This window comes from Plasmodium yoelii (assembly GCF_900002385.2).
Source record: "Plasmodium yoelii strain 17X genome assembly, chromosome: 5".
Taxonomy (NCBI): Eukaryota; Apicomplexa; class Aconoidasida; order Haemosporida; family Plasmodiidae; genus Plasmodium; species Plasmodium yoelii.
In genome coordinates this window covers 871,624-890,730 of record NC_036177.2, presented here as the reverse complement: position 1 = coordinate 890,730, position 19,107 = coordinate 871,624, and the positions used below count along the sequence as shown (strand labels likewise).

The following is a 19,107-nucleotide window of genomic DNA, read 5'->3' as shown; positions in this document are numbered from 1 at the left end:
TCACCCACACATATCTACATTCTCAATTTATACTATTTCATACATATTTGCTAAATTATCATTTGCTCTTGTTCATTATAATTAAACACAAATCAGTTGTATATATTCACACAAAAAAAAATATGAGAAATTATTTTTTTTTTAACTTTTTCCTTTGAGCATTGATTTGTTTTTGTCTGCTTATGGCTTTACTTTCACTTATATAAAATAACATGGGATTTTTTTCTTTTATTAAATAAAATGGATATCGTAAATGCAGTAAAATTTTATACACATGCAATAATTTTTTTTTATAATTACTTAAATTATTTAATAAACTATTTTCATATTTCAAACCAAATTGAATTTCTTTATTGTCAAATAATTCACCTCCTTTAATACTTTCATCATATAATTCTTCGGGCAATTCTTGAATGGCCCTAAAAACATTTTCCCTCATTTTTTCAATGTGCCTTGCGTATCTTTGCTCTTCCTTCTAAAATAGTTTTAAAAAGTAACGAAAAAAAAATTAATAAATATCCATATATAAATATTTTTCTTCATTATATATGAATAATACACAAAATGTGTGACTATGTATACGTGTTTCCAGTTATTGGAATTAAATTATACACACATATATATGGATATAATTTTATCGATTTTATACCTCCTTCAAAAGTTGGTACAATTCAAATTTCTTTTGATATTCTACTCGATCTTCATATGTATCGTTTGCATTTTGTGGACTAAAAATTAAGGACAATAAACTGTCTAATTTAATCTTATCTTTGAAAAACGATGCTGTGTCAATTACATAAGCTGGTGGTATATATGGCAAGTATCTCGTTTCTGATAAATCCCTTTTTGCTTCCAAGCTTTAAAACATCAAAAAATATAACATATATAATAATTTTATTTTTTACATAGCTATACTTTGACATATTGTTTTTATCTTTTAAATGGAGCAGCTTACCTTTCTTTTTTTTTTTTATCTTGAACATTTTTTTTTTTTGCAGGTGCTCTCATTGGCACAAAAGACAACGGACAAGAATTTTTACCCCATAAATATACTCGTGATAGCATTATTAAATATATACAATAAATTTATTCCGTTAAATGTGTATTTTTCTCTCTCTATATATTATATTATCATTATCTTTTGTATTAAAAATTATTCTTATTTTTTTACAGCTGTAAAATTATAAGTTTTTTTTTCGAAAATTAATTTTTTCCATAATTTAATTTTTTCTCTTTCATTTTTAATACGCTTCATCAACAAATATATGCTAAAATAAAACAAACAAATATATATATATGGTAAAAAGTGGAACAATATATATTTTTACACTTATAAAATGATGTAATGTAAACTATTATCACAAATCACGGCATAGCTATATTTTTTTGTTCTCTTATATTAGTGTAAAAAAAAATGAACTCATTTGTGAACTAAAATCCTAAAACTATAATTACATCCTTTTATTAAAAAATAAATAAATGAATTATTCTATAGTAAATACAAAGTAAAATATATTGGTCAACATTCTCTTTCAAAAAAAATATTAAGGGGTAGGGAATATAACTATTAGTCATGTTAAAAAAAAATTAATATGCTACATGTATAATATTTTGTGGGAAATAAAACCGTTTTCGTAAAAGGCAATTTTATATCATTTTAATATTCTTAGTAATATAAACCCAAATATTTAAAATTTAATAAATAAACATAATTATCATACAACTATACATTTTTTTAATTCTTAAAATAAAGGTTAAAAATGAGAAAAAAATGGTATTTTATTTTTTGGGCTATTTAGAAGTTCCCACATTTGGATAATAGTGTAAATAGCAAAAGCACAAATATTAAAAATAATATTTAAGGGCGTGTGTGAAAGATAATAATTTAAAAATAGTTGATAAAAAGAGTTGAATAAAGAGCAAATATGGGTTGTTACGATTAAATATATACTCAATACAAAATTGGATAAATTAGTTTAATATAGAATCTACAATTTTATATTTTGTATAATTATAGTTCCAGGGTTCCACAGTATTCAAATGATTTGACAATATTTGTTGACTAAATACCAACAGCTACAACTACGCTTATATATACAAATTTCGAATCAAGTTTAATAAATATAAAAAAATGCATGTTTATCAAATAAAATTATATTTTTGAAAAAAATACATATATGTATATTTTTTGTATAAAAAATGAGCATGAAAGGGTGCCAATACATATAACGTGTATATATTCACTACTTTATTATAGCTATGTAAATTATTGAATAAATTATATATACATTTTTTTTAATGTAACTTTTTATAAAATTGTATCATTTTTTTCATTGTCTCTTGTTACTTTTACCATTTCCACAGATTTATTATCATTTGTTTTGTGGTTTATTGTTTATGGAAGTAATTCCATTTGTTTTTTTATAATCAATTATATTATTCTATGTTAATAATATATTATATCGTTTCAAATTCGTAGGTTTAACTTTGGATGATCCATCAACATTCTCAGAATGTGGTACTTTGTCATTTCCTTTTACATTTTCCTATGTTTTTTTTTTTGACAAATCTAAAGTTTTATCGTCTGTAGGTGGATTCTTCTTTTCATTATCTTCAGGTCTCTCCTTAATGGTTTCCAAACTAGCTTGATCAATATCACTTTTATTAATTCCCCTCACCGTGTTGTATCTATACCCTTTTCCATGATGTTTTCGTTTGTGCTTTGATGATTTAGATCCCCCCCCCTTTTTGAAATGTTCACTATTTGAAGCCTTACTTTCACTTTGTTCTTTCGCGGCACTTGTCTCAGCTTGCTCTTTTTGGTTTGTTGATTCATGATCATCCTTTCGAGGAAATGGTCTAACTAGAATGACCTTTTTACGTTCAGGCTGATTAGGATGTGGTTTTGTATCTTCCTTTGGATTAGTTGTATTTGCTTTATCTTGTGATTTCTCACAATTATTATTATCACCTTTTTTATCTATTTTTGGTTGTGTGGTATTGGGGGGATTTTTAGGTAAAGGGCTTTTATCCTTTGCATCATTAGAAGAATCTATATTTCCTTCATTTTCAGAATGAACAATACTAGTTTTTTGTTCTGCGTGTTCAGAATTATCTATATTTTGTTTTTCGCTTACTGATGTGTTACTGGCTTCATTTATACTAGCAGTTTTACAAAAATGAAAAATTCCAAGGAAAAAAAAACTAATGTATAGGATATTCATTTTTAGTATTATTTGGGGAGCACATATATATACATATATTTATTTGTGTGTGTTTTTTGCGTCTATTAAAAATATAATAATAATTACAACCTAAAAGGGAAAAGTTAGTAGCATATAATTTGTTTAGTAATTTACATTACTCAAATATATCATATATTGGTTCATTTAACTTTTATTTATATTTATTTGTTTAAGATGATTAATTACAAAAAAGTAATGCAATAGTTGTATCAATTTGTACTAAAAGTTTTTACAAAAAATATTTCAAAGGGCTAAGAGAGCAAATAAACAAAACCATTTATTTTTTTTCTATATTGTATATTTTTCACACATTTATGTAACATGCATTATAATGTTTTCTTATCAATTTTCTTAACATATTATATATTTTCCAATGAAAAAGTACTAATAATTCGATCGCAAATATAAGAAAAAAATAATTAATTGAAAATTATGATCATTTTTTTTTCACCACTGCACATTTATACACACAACATATTAATAAATCGAAAAATGAACTGTATTAAGCATGCAACTATACAGTATCCAATCAGCTAAGGTCGATTTTTTGTTCTTTCTACTTTAATTTCGATAATGCATGTTATTTGTTTATTCCATAAATCTTTAAAAGACCCAAGCACATATATATATAAAACAATTATAAAATTGCAAATAAAATAGAATTATCCACATTAACTTATTACGGAGGCATGTAATCGATAAATTTAAATAAACTGGAGAGAAGATTAAATAATTATTTTATACACCCCCTATTTATCTTTCCTATAATTTTTTGGGGGTGATAACTACAAGAATATTTTATCAAATAAAATATATAAATATGCAGCATTTAAAAAAAATGATACATAATAAAAATTAGAATCCCGCATTTTCTCCAATTTGTTTATATTTACATGCTCAAAAAATATTCTTCATATAGACTCTGTCGATTGAACGGTGTAGACCAATCGTTCGAATTTGAATTCAGTACATACAGATTTATTCTACTTTTTTATATTCCAGTATACATTTTTGAATTATAACTTTTTTTTTTTCAATTATTGTTCTTTAGTAGTATATATTGCACAAAATCACAAAATTATGGCTTTATTCTTTTTATAAAAATAAATGAGTATTGATATATTTTCAAGAAATGAATATAACCACATATATATTATATATTTATATAGTTTAGCTTGTTTATTTGCACAATTAAAATATCCAAATCATAGTGCTCTAACATATTATATCAATTCGAAAATAAAACCATTAAAACATTAGTTTAAAAATTGTTAAAAAAAATTATATCTTAAGTTATATTTAAAAGTTATTTAAAAAAATATTATAAAACAATAAATGTATTGTTTATACATACACACACATGCATATATTACAACCAAATAAAATGGTTATATTTTTTTACTTTGAAGTGTATTTACGACAAGGATTTTTGAATAATTACGATATATTTTATCAAAAATACGCATATATATATAAATGCTTAGTCATTTTGATAAATAAATTTATAAAAAAATATGCCTTTTAAAGTGAGATTGGTTGTATTGTATGCCTTAAATATAAAATATAACTATATCAACAGATATTTTTAAGATTTTTTTAATGATCACTTCGTAAAGTGATCAATACAAATATATATAGGCACATACTAATAAACCTTATTTATAAATTTCTGAATTTGTACTTTTTTCCTTATTAGCTCAAAACAAATTGAAGCATATCCTTTGATAAATCACTAACATCGATATTTCCATTTTCATCATCTTTCTCGTTAAGAAAACTAAAAGCATCTTTCACAAATTGATCAGCATCCTTTTTTTGTTTAATCTCTTCTTTATAATCACTAGAAGCCGATATATTAACAATGACCTCATTTTGGGGTTTTGGTGGTTTTTTATTTTTTTGTTCAGCATTTGTTGATTCAGTTGTACTATTTTCATTAGTTCTTGAATTGTCTGAATTGTTTTCTTGTGCAGTTGTTTCTCCCTCTGTAGGGGATGCTTCGTCTGTTACGTTTGGTCTTTCATCTCCCCCAGATGATGTTTCCCTTGTTACTTCATTGGATTCTTCTTCTAATGTTTCATTTTCATCATCATCTTCCATATCTTCTTCATCCTCACCTTCTTCTATATCTTCTAATATATCCTGTAAATTTTCATCTGTTTCTTCTTCAGCTTCTTCTTCTTCAGGTTCTTCGTCATGTTCCTCTTCTGTTTCATCATTATCAAGAATAAAATTACTAGCATCAGATGATACTTCTAGTTCTATTATCATTGGCCGATTTTCTACACCAGATGTTTTTGTAGGTGGTCTATCTGCAACATTTGGAGATCTATTTTCTTGTTGAATACTATTTCCTTCCCCCGTACGTGGAACGTTTGTATTTGATAAACTAGTAGGATTTTCAGTTGATTGATGTTGCTCTACTGGCGATGGTTGATTTACTGAAGGTTGTTGATTTGTTGGAGGCTGTTTATCTACTGGAGGTTGGGCTGGAAGTTGACCTGGAGAATCCTGTTTCGTATGTTGTGTTTCTCTTTCATCTTCACTGTCTTTATTTGGTGGTTCTTCTTTCACTTTTTGTGGTAATTTTGATGGATCTGATCCGTCGCCTTCTTTCTTCGGCGGATTAGCAGGTGCTTCATCAGTTCTTTTTTCTTCTTTTGATTTATCATCTTTTTGACCTTCTACATCCCCTTTAGTTTTGGGGTCTGATTCAGATCCTGGTGTCCCTCCTCCTCCCAATCCTTCTCCTTGTACTTTTTTTTCTTTTCCTGCATTATCTTCTGTTCCTGGTTCTGTTACTTCTTCTGTTCCTGCTCCTTGATCTGTGTCTGTTCCTACTTTTGATACTTGTCCTGCCTTTTTTTCTTCTTCACCTGTTCCTGTTTCTACTTTTGTCCCGGTTCCTAATCCTGTTCCCAATTCTTCTTTTGATCCTACTTCTGTCCCTGCTGGTGATTTTGATGCTGCTTGTGGTCCTACTTTTGGTGCTTCTGGTACTTCTGGTGCTTTTGGTACTTCTGGTGCTTTTGGCCCTTGTACTGACCCTCCGTCTTCTACTGACAATGATCCATCTTCCCCTTGCTTTCCAGTTTTCCCTTGCTTTCCAGTTTCCCCTTCTTCTCCATTTTGTTGTGCTTTGTCTTTTCCTTTTGTTTTATCTGCAGAACCTTCTTCTTCTGTTGTTCCATCTTCTTCTTCTTCTTCGTCATCGTCATCGTCGTCGTCGTCGTCATCTTCGTCTTCGTCTTCTTCTTCGTCTCCACTTACAGAATCCCCATCTCCAGGATTCCCTTCTCCTTTTTTCCCCTTTTTTTCTTTTAATTTGCTATCTTCACTTTGTTCTACCGTAGGTTTCCCTGGAACAGAGGGCAATAATGAGCTATCACCAGATGTAGTTTGTTTTCCAGGTTCTTGACCTGTGCCACCTGTATCTCCCTTTAATGAATCATCTCCAGAAGGATTGTCATCTGATTCAGGCTTTTGGAGATCATCAGAATTTCCTTGAATTTGTTTATTTTCATTGTCTTCATTTTCTAAATCATCATTTTTATTTAATGAAAATAAATCCATAAAATTAGAGCCATTTCGCAAATTCCCCCGTTTATTTGTAACTTCAGTGGATACTAAGTTATTTTCTATATGAAGACTAATAAGGGCTAGAAAGATGGCTACGTTGATTGTTTTTTTCATTTTTTTAGATATTTAACAATAAATAACAAAAATTTGTATGCATGTATGTATATATAGTAAGTATTTCGCCAAAATGGGTATGCATAGCACATTATACATTTATTTTTACGATTTTTATGATTGTACTAACATATTTAATCATATAAATTTCAAACAAGAAAAAACACAACAAATATGATTTTGTACACACACACATGCATATATGCGGATAACCCCAAATTAAAAAGTTAGTAATATGGAGAATATACTTTTAATAATAATAAAATAAATGTAAATATTATTTTTTATGGAATAATTTTATATTATTACTTTTTATTTTACTTATTTTATATATTCTTATTTTTTATTTTTCATAAAATTGGTTATAAGTAATATCAATATTGTGTGTATTTTATTTTTTTTTACCTCGTTAGTATCGGTGAATGTCTTATGTTTTCACATTTATTATAAAATAATTATTATTTTATTATTATATTAAATTTCATTGATCTTATGATGAATTAAAATAATCTTTTATAATAAAACTATGAGAATATTAAAAATATATGTTTTATTCTAATGAAAACCAAAACACGCAGAAAATAAACAAAAATATATATATACATAAAATATATTTGCTACCAGTAAAAGGGAATGAACATTAATGGACAGACAATTAAAAAAAACAAATTTTTTTAAATAAAACAAAATATAACTTTAAAAAAATATATTGCAATATAAAATTATTCTCTAATTTGTTCCGAAAAAAGTAAAACCAAATTAAAATTGGAAAATCTTATATTTTTATAATTTTCTTAATTAATTTGATCTAAAAAAAATGCACAATGGGAATTGTAATACGGAAATACACATTGTTCTTTGAACTATTATGAAAGTTTATGTATATATTAGTCCTTAAAAACTAGCTAAGTTAATTACACACATGTATAATTATATTACATATATGTATGCTATATGTTCTTGATTTATTATATAGTATATTTATAAAATATAATATTTTAGCCGAAAGTTTATTATGAGAGGGAACAAAAATACAACTATAATATTCAAATATGTATAAAAATATTTTATTATAAAAAAAAATAACAAAGCTCATTAAAGTTTCTTTATATCGATTAAAAAAAAAAAAACTAATCTTTAAATGTAAATATAAACATATATTTAAAAAAAAAGGAACAAGAAAATACAATACAATATGCATAATAATATACTTCCACTTTGGAGAATTTTGTAAATCTTCATTTGATTCCTTAACAAAATACAATAAATAACACATATTTTTTGGCTTGTTTATTTTCAAAAAATTTGTATGTATTGTATATACATGCATACATATAACATGCAAAAATATATATTAGCATATTACTATTTGCTAAAATCTGTTCACAAATTATCACATACTAAAGCAAAATATTATCATTTTAAAAATAAAAAAATTATAATTTACGTTAATATTATTTAATACTTCTTTATATGTTACGTATAAAGTTACTTACATTTTCTGAAAAATTGGATAAAGTTTTTGAAACTTCATAATTAGTGTCTATTAAATCCACCATCGATTTTACATAATCTTCGATTTGATTCTTGATATTTTTCATATTTTCATAATATTCAGAAATTATTTTTTTAGATTTATAATAAATGGTAATAAGCTCATTTTTATTTTCTTTCTTTTTTGGTTTTCCTTTTCCCGATTCCTTTGGCACCTTTTTTTTTTCTTTTTTTTTTCTTTTATTATTTTGTGGAATATCTCTAGCATTGTCAAATTTTACTTTTTCTTGGGCATTGTTTTGGTCTTTTGTATATAATTCCATAATATTCACCGATTCATTTATGGCGTTTTTATTTTCTTCTTCGTTATCATATCTCATTTCAACATTCTTATTTACTGCATTATCTTTGGTGTTAGTTTTAACTTTAGGATTATTTTCCGTTTCTTCTAAAATAGTTTGATTATTATTTACATCTTCTTTAGGAGTAGCATCATTACTAATTTTACCATTAGATTCAGTATCATTCAAATTATTGTTGTTTGCATTATTGGAGTTAGCAGGGGGCAACTTCAAAGTGTCAGGATCGGCTTTCTTTTGCTCAGGAACATTACTAGGAGCAACAGGTGGAACCTTAACAATTGAATTAGGCTCTTCTTTTTGCTTGCCATCTTCACTAGGTTCTGTTGTTTTAATATCACCAGCAAGAGTATTACTATTTTCACCGATACCACTTTGAAATTCTTTGGTTTGACCTTTTGTGTTATCAATAGCATCTTCAGTTGAAGAACCATAAATTTTGTCACTATTTTTATCAGTGGCATTTTCCTTGTTAGTATTATTTGCAGAAGTATCTTCATTTTTAGGGTTAGTAGGTGCATTATCTTTATTATCAATACTTCCTTCATTATTAGGTTGCTTACCATCTAATGGTGTATTACCTAAAATTGATGAATCATTAGCATATTTACCATTAGTTTTACCTGGTGGCGTTACATCTTTACCTTTCGGGGGCGTATGGGATAGAATTTGACCATTTTGTTTATTATAATTTTGAACAACATGATTTACATCACCAGTTTGTGATTTCTTATCACCTAAAGAACCTTCAGAAAATTCTTGAACTGTTTTCTTCATAGCAGTAGGGCTATCGCCTTCTGAATTCCTTACAGTCTGCGTTTGATTATTTGGGTTAAGGGGAGTTTTTTGTACACCTTGTTCAGATGGAATATTTTCATCAACTTTGGAAAGGGTGTCTTCCTTTTTATCTAACGAGGTATCTGGTTGTTTCTCTTTTTTATCAGTGACATCGCCTTTATCTGAGGTACCATCGGATTTTTTTAAAGTATCAGAATTGAAACCTTTGTCAGATACTTTGACGGAATCAGACGATTGTTTTTCCTTGTTTTTTCCGTTTATATTTTCTTCTTTACTCTCTGGTTGATTTTCATCGTTACCTTCTATTGCAAAGGTTTTTTGATCATCTTGGAAGTTTTTTTTATCTATAGCATTTATGTCTGTTTGTGAGTTATTTTTGTTTTCGTAACTATTTCTCAAGTTAACAGATTTTTTCACTGGAATACCACTTTCTCCATATTTAATTCCATAAACAAACAAATTTAATAGAACCAAATAAATTGCAATATTAATTTTTTTACCCATTTTTTATTTTTAAAACAAAAAATAAAAAATAAGGAATAAAAGACTAATCAAATAAAAACTTTATAGTTAAAATTTTGTTATTTTGAGATGTTCTAAAATTATTATTATTTATTTTATTAAACAGACTACTAAAAAATAAAAATAATTAAAAGGTATTTAATAATATTGATATAATACAATTTAAAAAATGTTGTGCAACATTGAAGACTACTTTTTAAAATAATAAATTTTTTTCGTCAGGTTAATTTGTATTTGAGAAAGACAATGCGCACACTTATGGTGTAAAATATTTAAAAAATTTTTATTAATTATTTTTTGTTGAAGATTTTTATTATTATTATTATTATCCAAATAAATAATATAAAATAAATAAAATAATTAAAAATATTACAAACTAGCATATCTCCAACTTATATACAGTTTTCTAAATAAATACAAAATAAAATAAAATAGTTTTAAATGTTTTTAAAATAAATACATACATATGTATTTCTATACAACCAAAAAATCTGTTAGTTGCACACACTAAGGAAAACAATAAATAAAATTATATTGTGTCAATAACAATAATAATATTAATAACAAAAAGAGGAAATATAAATTATACCAATTTTGTAATTGTCATATGGACACTTCACAAGTATATGGCAAATGTACACGTATTTGCTCTATCAGCAATGAAGAACTATAGAAGGGTAATGCATAAAATAAATACTCATTCTTTTTTATCTTGTTCTTTTTTTTTTGATAAATTTAGAAAATAAAATAACTATAATACAGGTTGCAGTTTTAGTTGTGTTCTTTTTTGTTCTGATCTAACAACTATAGCGTTGTTCCATAATATGGGAACATAGTAAAAGATATATATATAAAGACACACACATATATAAGAACAATTTAATATTGCATTTTATTTCAAACCTTATATTTAATTTAGGGTATAAACATATTTTTATTTACTTATTTAATATGCTCCCATTAAGCTAGAGTAAAATGATAAAATAATTTTTTTAAAAATTGAAAGAAAAAAAAAAATTATGATTATAATAAGTTTTATTTCACTAATCATAATGAATTGACAATACAAAAAAAATATAAAATAAAATCATCAATTCATGCATTTAAGCGTAAAAAAAACAAACACAAAATTGCGCGCTTTTATTTGTTACATCAAAAAAAGGATACTATATGTAAATATGAACTTAAAATTATGAATTTTTAAAAAATAATACAATTGAGATGTTATCTTTAATTACTAAAATAAATGAAATAATCTTAGAATTCTTCATTTATCGCATGTTGTTATATATATGTATATGCATATTCCTTCTCAAATATCTTCTTCCATTAAGACAAATTCATTTATATCTTGTACGAAATCTTGAATATCACTAGAAAACTGATTATCGTCAATACCACTCAAAGCATTATCCAAAATATTTTCATTTTGAGTTTTAGAACCAGAGTTTCCTTTATATTCTTTTATAATAAAATGACTAACATTGTTATTATTAGTTTGATTATTACTAGTTTGATTATTATTAGTCTGATTATTACTAGTTTGATTATTACTAGCCACTTCATCCGTATTTGTATTATGGTTATTTCCCTGTTCATTTGTTGTGGTTGCTCCGCTTTCGCTTTCATTTTCTTCTTGGCTATCTCTGTCAATATCTGTAGGTTCTTCTAATTCTAATTCGAACTCTAATTCTAATTCTTCGCTATCATCAATATCATCACTATCATCACTATTTTCAATTTCCTCGATATTTTCAATAATTTCAATATTTTCACTATCCACAATCTCTTCCTCTTCTTCATTATCACCATCTTCATCCAATTGTTCATCACATACTGGTTCATTTTCATCTGGCATGGTTTTCGTATCATCTGTTATATCTTCTATTGCATTTTGAATTAATGTAGTTTCTGTTTCATCCCTAACATCAGGTGCTGCTGTTTGTCTGGTAGTGGTTATTTTTTTACATTCTTCGCAATTTGTACCATTAGGTGGAGAGTGTGTGCAAATTTGAATATTTTCTTCACCGAGTTGGGCAGAAGCAGCTTTAAGTTTTGCACATTCCTCTCGACACTCATCAGTACATTCTGTTTGGCAGTCTGGACAATTTTCATCATGGCAATCTTCACAACATTCAGGGCAACCTTCACAACATTCAGGGCAACCTTCACAATCTTCAGGGCAACCTTCACAACCTTCAGGACATGACTCCTCAGTACGGCTATCTTGTGAAAGGCCTTTACCAGAGGATCCTACGTCCCCAGCCTGATGTTGACTACTAGAATCTAGAGTACCAGTTGCACCAGTTTTAAGTGTCTGTTCCGTACCCCTCGTAGATATGTCATCCTCAGATTCTCCATGTACATTTCCATTATCTAAAGTGTTATTTAAATCTTCATTTTTAGTAATATGGCTTCTTAAGCTATATTTATTTTTATTTGTAACATTTCCATTTATTTCACTAACATAAGAGCTTAAAAACAAAAGAACAAAACTAATTTTTATAATATTATTTTTCATTGTGAATTTATGTTTTCAAAAAAAAATAGAAATAAAATAACAATAGTGGTTGTAATACTAATAAAGGTAAAATAACTATTTGTGTGCAAAAATTATAATTAGTAATTAAATGCCAGAACCATTGAATTATATTAAATATTTAATAAAAATATAGAAATAAAATAACAATTTCTTCTTTTTAACTATAATTTTTGTTAATTGTGAAAATTAAAAAATATATAAAAAAATTAATTTTAGTTATAAATTATATATATTAATTTTTTCTCCTTCACTCCGATGGTATAAATTATAATAAGAATTAATCGACCTAAATTTCCTAATTGAGTGTTCATTATAACATTAAATTGTAAAAAAAAAAAAAAAACGAAAAAATGAAAAAAAATTAACATTGCAATATTTTAAAAAAATAGATTCATGATTTCCAAAATAATATAAATTTTATTTTTCATTTCTTGAATGGATAATAGTCATTATAATTTTCAGTTGCACACACACATAATTATCCAAATAAATATGGGATATTAAAAAAAAAAGGATTAGTAAACCAACATCATAACAACAGCTTAAATTAGGGTAATTGAAAAAAATTCACACTATACATAATTTAGTGCAATATAATAAATTATTATTTAGAAGAAAAAAATAGTAGGATTGTTCTAATATATTAGATTAATACAATTTTCCATTATTTACACAATATAATAAAAACGTTGTTAATATTATTTTTTTTTACACTTTGTAAAAGATCCTATAATTATTTTAAACATTTCAATAGTTTTCTCATAAAAAATAAGAAAAAAAGGTAATTATAGCATATAAATATAAAATTTTAAGGATATGTTCTTTAACATATATCTTATCACCTCTCCAAAATAATATGATAATTTACATATCCTATAAGGATAAAATTATATTTATTTGGATTTGCAAAATGTGTATATTATTACTATTTTAAAGAAACCTTAGTAAAATATTATAAATTTTAAGTTTTTACATATTCAAAACACTGTTTAGAAAACAATCAAGTTTTAAGTTTAGGTTTAATGAAACATGGACAATATAACTTTCTTCAGGGTATACAAAAAAATATAATTTTTCATTATAATTATAAAGTATAATATTCCCAATATTAACAATTATGTTATTATTTTTATGAATATATAATGGATTGTCATTAAATGAAATTAAATAAAAAGAAACACATTTTAAAAACAATTCTTTGTATATATATAGACACACATTAGTATGTATATTTATATATAATGCTTTTTTATTTGTCTATTTGCTTATAATTAACAAATAAATAAATAAAAAAACACTTTTCCCCATTTTACAATAAAAAAGTCAATAAATTAATAACAATATATTAATGGGAATATATTAAAAAAAAATAGGTTAAAAAATGATAAATATGTTCATTTTTTAGAACGTTTATATAATAAGAAATTGTGAAATATCATCTGAGAAATCAAATACAGGTTCATCAAATACATCGACATCGTCAAACATAGTAACTAAGGTTTTCATTATTTCTTTAGCTTCTTGTTTAGATTCAACAACATTTCTAGATTCTGCATTAATTGGATCGTTAGATATGGCATTAATTAAAGGCGCTGCGCCTCCGGTTGTACCTTTCTTTATAGTTTGACCATTTTCATCAGTATTGGTTTGTGTAGATGATTCAGGATTAGTACCATTTGATTCTTGTGTTTGCGTACTTCCTTGTTCTCCTGCTTCGGGATTTTCTGTTGATGAGGTTTGCTCTTCTTCTTCGACCTCTTCCTCTTCTTCTTCTTCTTCCTCTTCTTCATCTTCATCTTCTTCAATATTTATTTCAAAGTTTTCTGGTATTTGCTCTTCAGTTTCTTCTTCTTCTTCTTCCATTTCATCATAACTTTCTTCAATTTCTTCACATACAGCTAATTCTTCTTCTGTTATTTGAACGTTCTCAGTGCTTTCTATTGTTATTTCCGTCAATACATTTTGTGGTTCTTCAATTTCTGAATCTGAACTAGGACTTCCTGGAACGACAGCACCAGGAACACCACCAGTACCCGGAACACCAGGGACACCACCAACACCAACTCCACCAGGGACGCCACCAACACCAGCAACACCACCAGGGACACCAGCACCAGCACCAAGACCAGCACCAGGACCAGTACCAACAACAGCACCATCACCAACACCAGAAAGGGTGTCGCTATTACCAGTTATAGATGTAGATCCTTCAGGTTGTACATCAGAATCTTTTTGTTGACTATGCTCGGCATTTTTCCCTTCTTGTGAAGTATTTAATTCAGATTGCCCTCTTAAACTAGCATTGGATTCGCACACACTTATGAACAAAAAAAATAAAGCAAAAACTAAATTAGTCTTCATTTTTATATAATTTATAGTAATACGTCACAAAAATTTACAATAAATTAAACAAGAGGATAAAATATATTTATAATAATATTCTGTGTTCTAATGCGAACATGTATGGTATTTGTCTCTTGATTTTAAGTAATACACTAGAATAAAAAAACAAAAAGCGTTATGAAAAAACGAAAAAAAGGTTAATAAGACATTATTCTATCACAATTAAATCATTGTTTGTGAATTTATTTTACTATTGACATTAAATAAATAAACCATTATAGTTAATCACTTAACAATCATATATTGGAAAATTAAATAATTAAAAAATGTTCGATTTTCCAAAAAGGCAATTTTTGTTAAATATTCCAAAAAAATATTACAATAAAATTCATGATAAATTATTAATAAAATATTTTTATTATATAAAGTGCAATATAAAAAAATTAGCATATAAAAAAGGAAGAAAAATTAAAATTAGTTACACACTGTAAATTAATATGTTTTTATAATTTTAATTATATTACACACCACAACCATCTAATTTGTTATAAAAAAATGGAAAATTGGAGAGTGTGCTTCTTAATTTGTATTGTTATTTATATATGTTTTTTTTATGTGTAACGCTTTTCATAGTATATAAAAAAAAATTATTGCACACATGCAGAAATTATAATACTTTAGGAAAAATATGAAATATCGGATCCACAATTTTAAAAAAATATAAAGCAAATTTCGGTGTTTGCACCTAGAAAAATTGTTCTAAAATATTATGAGTGTTTACAATTATTGCGTACATGTAAACCATATATTTAGAATTACACATCATTTTTCTAAATTTTTTGAAAATTTTATTCCTTAGCCATTATAAATTTTTTATTACCGTTCTTAATACCAATTTTTTTATTTTGTACAATTTTTCTCGTTCATATACGCAAAAGTAAAAAAAAAATAAGATGTCTTTTAAAGGGTAATTATTGTTACAATATGCAAATATCTTTCAATAATTACTTAATTTATTAGGTTTCATAAAACATGCATAATATACAAATAGAACACTAATTTTTTAATTGATAATTTTCGCTTGTTAAAAAATCAATTTTAACATATACATACACATCGCAAAAAGAGAAAAATCCACAAAGGTATATGTTTATGTATTAAATAGGTATTTATAAAATTTGTACTGTTCGTTTTTTCAAGGGTTTTAGTAATGATTTATGTAAATATCTTTATTATAAGTTGGTACATAAAATAAAATTAGTAGTACATTTTTCATGTGAAATTAACTATAATTTCATTATCATGTCTTAAGGAATTAAATTTGGTAAATTTTATATTTGGACGGCTAATATATAAAGTATATTTTATACCCCCACAAATATATATGCATCTTCTAATATAACTATCCATGATATCACAAATTCATTTATTAATAAATGTTTTTAAAGCCTAGTATTATATTACCAATATTGGTAAAATGTGTACAGTTGTAAACATCTACAATGTGTTATTACACAATTAAAAAAATACACACACACACATATATATATATATATATATTATATTATTAAATAATATGAAAAAATATAACGAAATAGAACAACTACCATGCCTTTCTTAAAAATATATAAATTTTCATTTCAAAGAACTCGCAATTTATCAATTTACTAAAAAATATACATAACATAATAATAAAACAAATCTTTAAAAAAAATTGTAAAAAAAATTACCATTTAGTTTATTATTTGAGTTAACAATTTTAGGAAATTATCACAAAAATTATTAAACTCATATTTTGATAATAAAAATTTAAATTAATGTTCCATTATATGATATAGTTAAGGAGTTAATATTGAAAAAAATATATATTCCCCAACATAATTAATTTGTTTATCTATTCTTCCCATTCATTTATTATTATTTTATTTTTTTTATAATTTGTCCTCTTCAAGGGTATAACCATACTCCAAAAGGAATACTATATACAAATTTATTAATTTTTTCCTAATATCCTTAGCAGCATTCATGTGAAAACCTATTAACAAATAACACAACTTTAAATAAATATAAATGAAACATAAGAGCATAACACCCAAATTTATATTATTTAGTGTATTTAATTTTCTTCAATCTTTTTCAAATGATGAGATATTTCTTCTTCAAAAAATGATGATACATCATCAAAATTACTATCGTCATTCATTACATCAGTTATATTCTTGAATGATTTATCTGCATTCGTTTCATGATTAGGTTCTTCCTGAGTTGTTTGTTCAGTTGCTGGTTCTTCCTTAGTTATTTGTTCAGTTTCTGGTTCTTCCTTAGTTATTTGTTCAGCTGTTGGTTCTTCTTGAGTTGTTTGTTCAGCTGTTGGTTCTTCTTGAGTTGTTTGTTCAGCTGTTGGTTCTTCTTGAGTTATTTGTTCAGCTGCTGGTTCTTCCTGAGTTGTTTGTTCATCTGATGGTTCTTCCTGAGTTGTTTGTTCAGTTTCTTCTTGAGGTGTTTGTTCAGATATTTCTTCAAGTATTTCTTCAAATATTTGTTCAGATATTTGTTCAGATATTTGTTCAGATATTTGTTCAGTTATTTCTTCAATTATTAGTTCTTCCTGAGGTGTTTGCTCAGTTATTTGTTTAGTTTCTGGTTCAGTTGTTTGCTCAGTTATTTGTTCAGTTTCTGGTTCAGTTGTTGGTTCAGTTGTTGGTTCAGTTGCTGGTTCAGTTGTTGGTTCAGTTTCTGGTTCAGTTGTTGGTTCAGTTTCTGGTTCAGTTATTTGTTCAGTTGTTGGTTCAGTTGTTTGTTCAGTTGTTTGTTCAGTTGTTGGTTCAGTTGTTGGTTCAGTTATTTGTTCAGTTGTTGGTTCAGTTATTTGTTCAGTTGTTGGTTCAGTTATTTGTTCAGTTGCTGGTTCAGTTGTTTGATCAGTTTCTGGTTCAGTTGTTTGTTCAGTTGTTTGTTCAGCTGCTGGTTCAGTTGTTTGTTCAGTTTCTGGTTCAGTTGTTTGTTCAGTTGTTTGTTCAGTTGTTTGTTCAGTTGTTTGTTCAGTTGTTGGTTCAGTTTTTGGTTCAGTTTCTGGTTCAGTTGCTGGTTCAGTTTCTGGTTCAGTTTCTGGTTCAGTTGCTGGTTCAGTTGTTTGTTCAGTTGTTGGTTCAGTTATTTGTTCAGTTGCTGGTTCAGTTATTTGTTCAGTTGCTGGTTCAGTTGTTTGTTCAGTTTCTGGTTCAGTTGTTGGTTCAGTTACTTCTTGAGGTGTTTGCTCAGTTATTTGCTCAGTTGCGGGTTCTTCCTTAGTTATTTGTTCAGTTATTTCCTGTTCAGTTCCTGATTCCTCTTCTTCCCCTTTAGCGACATTATACATTTCACTTTCCTTATTTGTATTTATTTTGAAATTACCGTTTTCTCCACCCCCCCTTAAACATGGGCTCTGTACATTTGTATTTTCGCTATTTACGCCATTGTTGTCTAATATTAATATCTTCAAAAGAAGAAAAATATAAAAAACAGACAAAATATTTTTCATTTTTACCTTTATTATATTAACACAATAAAAAAAATTAATAGATATATTATAAATATGTTTATTTGTACAGTTTAAAAAATTCATAAAAAATTTTAATAGTTATATGATAAATATGTTTATTTATTCTGTTTAAAAAAATCATAAAAAAATATTAATAGTTATATGATAAATATGTATATTAAATTTTTTAAAAATATCCTAATATTATTAGAATGTAAGAATATAAAAAATAATAATCATTTATATTATATGTGTGTGTATTTTTATAATATGAAAAAGTATTCTTTAGTTGTAAAAATAGGCTTTAAATACAAGTTAACTATTAGATTGATACTTCTTGGTGGCAGAACAAAAAAAAGACAAACAATATTCCGGAAGGTAATAAATACATATTTAATTTAATATGCACATATGTGCATAAGAAATATTAAAACTTATAAAATTTGATCAACGTAACACCAATTGAAAATTCTTATTTATTATCATTAGTTGTTTCCGTATTTATTTTTATAATTTTTTTTAGCAATTTTTCATAACACAAAAAATAAAATATCCAAATTGTAAAAAAATAAAAAATGGTAATAAGAAAGC

The 19,107-nt window shown here is 26.0% G+C and overlaps 7 protein-coding genes across 7 annotated transcripts; all 7 read right to left on the bottom strand.

Annotated features, from left to right (window-relative positions):
- Positions 1-130: 130 nt before the first annotated feature.
- Positions 131-1,065, bottom strand: PY17X_0520700 (conserved protein, unknown function; the record flags this gene model as incomplete). The annotated part of the gene is made up of 3 exons (XM_022955252.1): positions 131-475; positions 650-857; positions 956-1,065. 3 exons carry the CDS (start codon positions 1,063-1,065, stop codon positions 131-133), a joined length of 663 nt encoding a protein of 220 aa, XP_022811700.1.
- Positions 1,066-2,546: 1,481 nt separating this feature from the next.
- PY17X_0520600 (conserved Plasmodium protein, unknown function) lies at positions 2,547-3,224 on the bottom strand (the record flags this gene model as incomplete). Its single annotated transcript, XM_723170.1, has 1 exon — positions 2,547-3,224. The coding sequence occupies one exon, from the start codon at positions 3,222-3,224 to the stop codon at positions 2,547-2,549; it is 678 nt and encodes a 225-aa protein (XP_728263.1).
- A 1,713-nt stretch (positions 3,225-4,937) lies between these two features.
- On the bottom strand, positions 4,938-6,938 carry PY17X_0520500 (retinitis pigmentosa GTPase regulator protein; the record flags this gene model as incomplete). Its single annotated transcript, XM_723171.2, has 1 exon — positions 4,938-6,938. The coding sequence occupies one exon, from the start codon at positions 6,936-6,938 to the stop codon at positions 4,938-4,940; it is 2,001 nt and encodes a 666-aa protein (XP_728264.2).
- A 1,469-nt stretch (positions 6,939-8,407) lies between these two features.
- On the bottom strand, positions 8,408-10,093 carry PY17X_0520400 (conserved Plasmodium protein, unknown function; the record flags this gene model as incomplete). Its single annotated transcript, XM_723172.2, has 1 exon — positions 8,408-10,093. One exon carries the CDS (start codon positions 10,091-10,093, stop codon positions 8,408-8,410), a length of 1,686 nt encoding a protein of 561 aa, XP_728265.2.
- A 1,330-nt stretch (positions 10,094-11,423) lies between these two features.
- PY17X_0520300 (uncharacterized protein) lies at positions 11,424-12,632 on the bottom strand (the record flags this gene model as incomplete). The annotated part of the gene is made up of 1 exon (XM_723173.1): positions 11,424-12,632. One exon carries the CDS (start codon positions 12,630-12,632, stop codon positions 11,424-11,426), a length of 1,209 nt encoding a protein of 402 aa, XP_728266.1.
- Positions 12,633-14,063: 1,431 nt separating this feature from the next.
- Positions 14,064-15,014, bottom strand: PY17X_0520200 (latency associated antigen; the record flags this gene model as incomplete). The annotated part of the gene is made up of 1 exon (XM_723174.1): positions 14,064-15,014. One exon carries the CDS (start codon positions 15,012-15,014, stop codon positions 14,064-14,066), a length of 951 nt encoding a protein of 316 aa, XP_728267.1.
- A 2,098-nt stretch (positions 15,015-17,112) lies between these two features.
- PY17X_0520100 (S-antigen, putative) lies at positions 17,113-18,516 on the bottom strand (the record flags this gene model as incomplete). Its single annotated transcript, XM_723175.1, has 1 exon — positions 17,113-18,516. The coding sequence occupies one exon, from the start codon at positions 18,514-18,516 to the stop codon at positions 17,113-17,115; it is 1,404 nt and encodes a 467-aa protein (XP_728268.1).
- Between the last annotated feature and the right edge of the window lie 591 nt (positions 18,517-19,107).